The 7,552-nt window shown below is 48.5% G+C and overlaps 1 protein-coding gene across 1 annotated transcript in view; it reads right to left on the bottom strand.

Moving 5' to 3' along the window:
• Epx (eosinophil peroxidase) overlaps positions 1-3,329 on the bottom strand; it is an 11,332-nt gene extending 8,003 nt beyond the window's left edge. The window contains exons 1-6 of the mRNA XM_031353040.1: positions 3,150-3,329; positions 2,954-3,047; positions 2,615-2,790; positions 2,315-2,432; positions 2,103-2,232; positions 513-719 (exon numbers count right to left, since the gene is read on the bottom strand). Of these exons, the coding sequence (XP_031208900.1) occupies positions 513-719; positions 2,103-2,232; positions 2,315-2,432; positions 2,615-2,790; positions 2,954-3,047; positions 3,150-3,228 (804 nt within the window). The 5' untranslated portion in view covers positions 3,229-3,329. The remainder of the gene's footprint in view (positions 1-512; positions 720-2,102; positions 2,233-2,314; positions 2,433-2,614; positions 2,791-2,953; positions 3,048-3,149) is intronic.
• Positions 3,330-7,552: the final 4,223 nt, after the last annotated feature.

Genomic DNA, 7,552 nt, shown 5'->3' on the forward strand with positions numbered 1-7,552 from the left:
AGAGAGAGAGAGAGAGAGAGAGAGAGAATGTGTGTGTGTGTGTGTGAATATGCTTGAGTGTGTATGTATGTGTGAATGTATGTGTTTGAGTCTGTGCATATACTTGTGCCCCTCCCTTCCCCAAAGCGAATCAACTTCCTGAATTCTGTATTTTCTCACCTAGTGCCCTACGGTATCCTTACCTGGAAGAAGACCCTGCTAACAGCCCCAAACCAGGAGTTGGCAAGAACTGCAGGGTCCTTGGACTGCACCAACCCAGGAAGAGTTTCTAATAGTTTCTAAAAGTAGGGCGCAGAGGCCTCCTCTGCTGGAGTCATTCCAATGGATCAAGACCTGTCTCATAGATCTCCTCCATGAAACTCCAATAGAGCCCATCTGCCCCCCACCCCTCCAACATGCACAGCAGGGGTCATCTGTGGTCTCTGAATGGGGCTTATTTCTCCCAGACTCTCTGGCACCCCTCTTTCTGGGCTGGAAGCTACCCCAGAAACCTAAAAAGTTGGCTGAGGAACCTTGATGGGGAAACAAGGAGGCAGCTGGGCACAGGTCTTCTCACAGTCCACGCCCATGTTGAAGGCCACTCTGGCTGGGGACTCTGGGGAGAAGTCCAAGTCATGGTCAATGAACTGGCCCCACTGCATGAACATGAGGGCCCGGCCCTGGTCTGAGGTCAGCTTCTGGCTGGGGAAGCGCACAATCTGATTGGAGACATCCCGGACCTGGTGGGGAAGTACAGTGGGCATGGGTCTGGGCTCTTGGTCAGGGCCAGGTGCCAAGACCAACCAGAACTTAGGGAGTGCCAGTTCCTTCCAGAGTTGTCTGTCTCCCACCCACCCCCTCCTCCTCGCTCTTCTTCTGTTCTTAGAGATGCAGCCCGGATGGTCTGCCAGCCTGGACTGAGGTTTCTGGTGACACATGCCTATAATCCCAGGATTTGGGAGGCTGAGGCAGAAGGATTGTAAATTCAGGGTCAGTCTGTTAAATAGTGAGTTACATGCCAATCTGAACTACCCAGAAAAATCATTTATCAACAAATGTGAGGGGGGCTGGTCCAGATCAGCAGACTCCCCCAGACCAGTTGTTCCAGAGAGATAAACATATCAATATGTAGACAGAGATTATAGAACTGGTGATCTTCAGAAACAGGACTCATTTCAAGGTGACAGATAATAAATAGAGATCTGGATAGACAGAGGGGAGGGTCAGTAGGATAAAATGTAACATTACTATTAAGACAGGTAGGTGATTGTGATGTTAACATATGAAAAGAAAGTTGGTATTGTGAGATTACAAATCATGGACGCACAAACACATGGCTCCTTATATTTAGCAAGATACTTATATTTAGCAAGGTCTCATGAGAGACCTTGTCTCAAAAAATATGATGGTGGCAATCAAATCAGCAAAGGAAGACATCCAGCATCGTCCTCTGGCCTCCACACGCCTGTGCACACCTGTACACACATATGACACGCACATGCACGGACACATACACACATACATGGCTTGGGGGGGAGAGAGAGAGGAAGGGGAAGGAAAGAGGAAAATAGAGAGGGAGAGAGATGCTTTGACACCTATCCTCTCACGAGAACAACAGAGCAACTCTATTCCATATAGGTAGTTTTAAGGGATCATGGTATATACAGCTGTTTAAGCCAAGGGCTTCACTTTCATTCACACACACTCTAGATTTTTCTATTCACAGGTGAAGAAACTGGGCTCAGAAGAGAAGTGTATTCTCTCTCTCTTTTTTTCTTTTTCTTTCTTTCTCTCTCTTTTTTTTTTTTTTGGTTTTTATTGTTTTGTTTTGTTTTGTTTTCGAGACAGGGTTTCTCTGTATAGCCTGGCTGTCCTGAAACTCACTCTGTAGACCAGGCTGGTCTCGAACTCAGAGATCCACCTGCCTCTGCCTCCCAAGTGCTGGGATTAAAGGCATGCGCCACCAGTGCCCGGTGAGAAGTGTATTCTCTACCCACAGCCGCTCAGCTGGTCAGTGGGAGGAGAGCCCGGACCTGAGCCTTGCCCGTAACAACTCAGGGCTGTTTTTTATCTTCTGTATTTAAAGAGAGCAAGCATTTTCCAGACCCTTCACTCCGACTTACAAGAGGAAGGAGGAAGCCATTTCGCCTCTTGCCAGGGGTCCAGCCGAAGGGGAGAGACCTGTGGTCTTCATATTCAGCCGGCAGCCAGCGGGCCAGGGCCTGGTTGGAGGCTCCCAGCCAGGGATTCTTCCTGGGGTAATGAATAAGTGGGTGTCAGTAGGGTGCAGGGCCTGAAAGAAGGTGCAGGGCAGAGGCAGGACCCCAACACTTACTTGTTGTTCCATCTCCCTGTGATAGTTCGGTACTTGTTGCTGTACCTCTCAGCCTGGTCTTGGAGAGAACAACCACTGGCCTGGGACAGCAGGCGCAGCTGCGGTTCTGTGAGCACATCTGGGGAAGAGGGAGGCAGGGTTCCGAGTCCAGAGTCCTATCTCTTACCTGGGCTGTTCAGTTCCACCCCTTTATCATCTCTAACATCCCCAAGGCTTCTCACCCCACCTCCCACATCTGGCTTTCCTCCACTCCCAGGCTAGTTAGGGCAGGCCTTAGGGGCTCAGCTGGAAACAGAGTACCAGTGACGTTGAAGGGTCTGGATTCCTGTGGCTGAAGCTTCTCTTCCAGCAGCCCTAAGGCCACATGCATATAGTCAGCAGCCTGAACCACTCTTCTGGTGGCTGCCACTGGCTGTTTGAAGTAGGCCAGGAGGTCCATGGGGCTGGCGGAGCCACTACGAAGACGCTGCGTGATTCTGTCTCAAAGAGGAAGAGAAAGAGGAGGCTGGAAGAGGGTGCAGGCTACCGTAGATCCTCAACCCAAGAGGGAGACCCATAATGCACAGGGGTTCAGGCTGGGTAAGGTGATTTTGCCAAGAGCCTGTCCTCCCTCACTGGCCTTCCCAGTCCCAGGCCTACCTCTTCTGTGTGCGATTGTAGGCGGTGTCCACCAGCAGCTTAGCCTCTTCTATGCAGTCTCGAAGGACCGAATTTTCCACTGGACTGGGGGAAGCTGTTCAAAAGGGTGGAGACTCAGTATTCAAGGGAGCCACAGACTCCCTCCACATCCTTGCTTTAGACCAATCTTCTGCCTTGGTACCTAAGAGTCTCCTACCTGGAGCAGTGCCCTCAGTGTGTTGGGTAAGGATGAATGTGGCGAAGGCCCCTACAAGGGCCAGCAACTGCTGCATCATGCAGGCAGAACCCCCACTACAGCTGAGCAGGCGAGCAATACCCACGGACGCTACGGAGGTGAGTGTCCAATTCCTCTCTCCCCTAGAGGCCCCGCGATGGTTTCTTTCTTCTTACTCTTCCCTGGAAGGAGCTAAGAGTCTTTATATCCCATCCTGGGGTAGAGAGGGTGGGACTTAGCTGCCAGAAGCCCAGCCCCTAAGGCGGAGCTCTGGAACCTCGGTCTGGTTTTCATGGGTAGCCATGTGATTGAAACACCCCTATCCTACCTTTTCAACTCACCAGAATGGAGCCTCCCCTCGCCATCATTACCTTGTTCTTGGGTTCATGGATGCATTTTCCACCCACAATCCGAAGCAATGTTAAGGATGTAGGCGTCACCCAATGAGTGATGGATGACCTCAGTACTGACAAGAAGAGAGAGCTTGGCCCATCGCTAATTGTCACTCGTCATTTCCAGACCTCATTTTCACATCCTGAAAATAGGAGTTTGTGTGGATGTTTGGAAAGGCTCTCCTCCCCCCATCAGGGCAGAAATGGGGTCTGGACTTACTATCATGTCCCTAATACTCAGCACAAGGCTCCATTCAGTAGGCATTCATTAAATGTTTGTAGAGGAGTGAATCGTCAATAATTCAGTTCTCTCCTTATCTCCCTAGGGCTATTAGCTCCCTCCAAGATGCCAGAGAAACACCTCAGGGGACACTTAGGGTCGTGGTGAGGTGTCACAGGTAGAACTCACAGCGAGTGAACCGCTAGAAGCATCCTACCCATAGCTAAAGGACCATTGTGGCTCTGGGCATGCCCTGGACTTTTCTCAGTGTTGGGTTTTCTGTGTGCTCCTATGCACTTGACTGAAAGAGCTTGCTTCACTAGGCCAGACTGACCCAAGTCTCAATCTGTCTCTTTCACATGTAGTGACGTCTTGGGCAGAACTCAACTCAGTCAGCCCCAGCCTTTCACACTTCCAAGCCTTTCCTCCTGACAGGCTCCTCTCTGGAGGAGCCTGTGAATCCTCACCTGCCTGGATGGCTAGTGTTCGTCTCTGAACTAGGCTCCAAAGCCACTGCCACTGTGCCCGTAACCAACCTATCCTGGCCCCTTCCGGTGAGCATGTCCATTCCTTCCTCAGGGCAGACCCTGCTCCTTCTAGACCTCAGGAGATTCTTCCTGAGCTCTTCAATCCCTGCCCCACCTCAACCTGCACAACGCCTTCCCCTGCCCCTCCTCCCACATCAGTGCTCCCTCCTCTGTCACCGGCCTCAACAGTTGCTCCTGAAACAGCCACTTTGCTTTAGCAACTCCTTTCACAAGCTCCCGTTGACAGGGCCTCCCCTATCTTATCTCCCATCTTCAGCAGAAACCTGTGTGCCAAGGGATGAAAAGTTACGAGGAAGGATGTCTAGGAGCTACTAGAGCTCCGATGACACCCTGCTAGACCTCAGTTTCCAAGCTTATGAGCCAGGACAGTATCCCAAGAGACTTAAAACCATACCATGCACTGCTGAGCTTCCCCTCCCCTCCAGATGCCCCAGGCTAGAGCTAGGATACCCTCCCACACCCCACGGGGGTCTGCTGTCCCCCACAGGGGTCATTAGTTCTTTAGCATCAGGCAGTTAGTGGAGAGTGGTTGTAGGGATGGGTTGGTTGCAGTGGGTTTGGAGAATGAGCTAGGGACAGGGCCCTGGGTTCTAGATCTATCCCTACCTGCTACATTGGTTATATTTGGATATCTTAACAAGTTAAGCTTATTGACTGCTCAGTATAATGATTAGATTGGGACCCTGAGGGACCCTACACACCCTGACTATGGAAAGCAGGTTCTGGAGGTGTTGCTAAGGCTGGCCCTTGGGTCTGGATTTGTGGGTAAAGCAGGGGACTGAAGAAGGATGGCCCATCACATGGCTCTCCTAACCCCTGGGGCCATGTGCTCCCTTCATCTTACACTCAGCTGCTCTCCTGTGGACCCTGTCCATAGCGCCAACCATGCTAATCTTCTGTTTATAATCCTCACCCTTCGATGAATGCTACCCCTCTCCCCTGCCCTTTGCTTACCTAGTAGTATCCCTCTAGGATGCCACGTTTGACCCCCTCCCAAGTCAAGCTGGGATCTAAATCCTGTACTCAGCACCAAGAAGCCCACTGAGAGAACTCAAAGAAATGCTCAAGAACTCCTAAGATAATCCCATGATCCTGTTAGGCAAGCTGCTGGGCCCAAAAGCCTTCTCCTGCACAGCGTAGGTTTCCCCAGCTGCCCGATAGAGCAGGTGACACGCAACCACAGTGCCCAGCACAGCAGTGCACTGAAGAAGTCTCACCGTTCTATCTTCCTTATTGTTGCTTCTTCATTACCTGTACACGGGGCTGTCCCCCCAGGCAGCCATTGGCTTCAGCTTAGAGGCCGGAGATTTCCTGTCAGTTACATATATATGTATATATGTATATGTATGTATATATATATATGTATATATGTATGTGTATATGTATATATATGTATGTATATATGTGTGTGTATATACATATATGTGTATATATATATTAGCTGAAAGATTGGAGTTCAAGGTCTACCTCAGATACATGGGAAGTTTGAGGTCAGCCTGAAATGCATGGAATAAACAAATACATGCATGCAAACATACTAACTATATAAAAGGAAAGGCATAATAGATAAATGTTTTTAACTTAAGGGGGATATCTACATATTGTTAGATTTTTTTGTTTGGTTGGTTGGTTTAGGTATTTGGAACAGAACCTCATGAAGCCCAGGCTGGCTTGAAACTCTTCTCTTTCCACCTCCCAAGGGCTAAGATTACAGACTTGTGATAACGCACACACCTGGCTTATATTAGCAGTTTTAGTATTTAACATACAGTTGAGTACTAAATTTGTTCTTTAGTTTTTAAAGTCAGCAGTTCCACCAGGTGCAGCAGCATGCCGCTGCCACCCCAGCACGTGGGAGACTGATGTAGTTAGAGATCACCCTGAGCTACACAGCAGGGGCACCCCAAAAACAGACAAACAGGTGTTTAAAGAGAAGAAGCAGCTCAATCTTGAAGGCATAAATAAACCAGTACAGTATTTCATCTGTGAAGGAAATTGTACAGGAAGATACTGTTTCCAGGGCTGGGGAGATGGCCCAGTGGCTTAGAGCATGTTCTGCTCTTCCAGAGGACCCGGGTTCTGTTCCCAACATCTACATTCAACAGCTCCCATCCCTGTAACTCCAGCTCCAGGGAATTCAATGCCCTTCTCTGGATTCCCAGGGCACCTACATTCATATGCACACACCTACACATAGACGTGTCTGTATATATACAAGAAATTAAAAATTAATAAAAATAATTTTTTTTAAGAGATGCAGTTTTCACACACCATTTTAAACTTAAATATTAACTAAAACACATAGAACAACAGAAATAAAGAAAAATCAAATTCTATTTCTTTCAACTTTATAAGTATTGTGCTGGGCTGGTGAGATGGCTCATCAGGTAAGAGCACTGACTGCTCTTCCAGAGGTCATGAGTTCAAATCCCAGTAAACACATGGTGGCTCACAACCACCTGTAATGAGATCTGACGCCCTTTTCTGTGTGTCTGAAGACAGCTATAGTGTACTTATTTATAATAATGAATAAATCTTTAAAAAAAATAAGTACCGTGCTATCATTTATATCAACTATTTTTTGTTTTGTTTGAGACAGGGTTTCATGGAGACCAGGCTAACTTCAAACTTGCTATGTAGTCAAAGATGACCTTGAACTTTGGCATCTAACCACTCCTACCCGGTGCTAGGACTACAGGCATATCCCCCAACCCCAGTTCATGTGGTGCCAGGGATTGTCAGGACCTTGTGCATGCTAACCAAGCATCCTTTCAGCTGAGCTACATCCTCAGCTAAATGAAACGGGTAAATGAAAACATGCACAGCTTGCTCCTTACTCTTGAAGTAAATGCGCACAGTGGAGGCAGCCATTGTATAACTGGGAATTTCCTAAATTAACCACAGTTCTTATGCACAATAAAAAAAAAAAAACTAACTTGAACTCACGGGGTTTATTAAAGTTAAACAGTATTTGCAGCAATTACTTAGCATACAGAGCTGCACAAACCGTACTTGGGGAGGAGAATTTTATTGCTGAGATTGTTTTAGAGTGATCCTCAAGAGCCACCTGACCCTGTGTAATGACTCCCTGGAAGTTCCCGGAACCCCTTAGCTTCTGTGCAAGGGTGAATGGCTCATTCTGCTCCATCACTAGGGGCAAGGCAGGAGGCTTTCTAACCCCTCCACACATCCCCTCCACAGCCCATCCCCCACAACCCACACTCC

The sequence above is a fragment of the Mastomys coucha genome, unplaced genomic scaffold (genome assembly GCF_008632895.1).
Source record: "Mastomys coucha isolate ucsf_1 unplaced genomic scaffold, UCSF_Mcou_1 pScaffold5, whole genome shotgun sequence".
Lineage (NCBI taxonomy): Eukaryota > Metazoa > Chordata > Mammalia > Rodentia > Muridae > Mastomys > Mastomys coucha.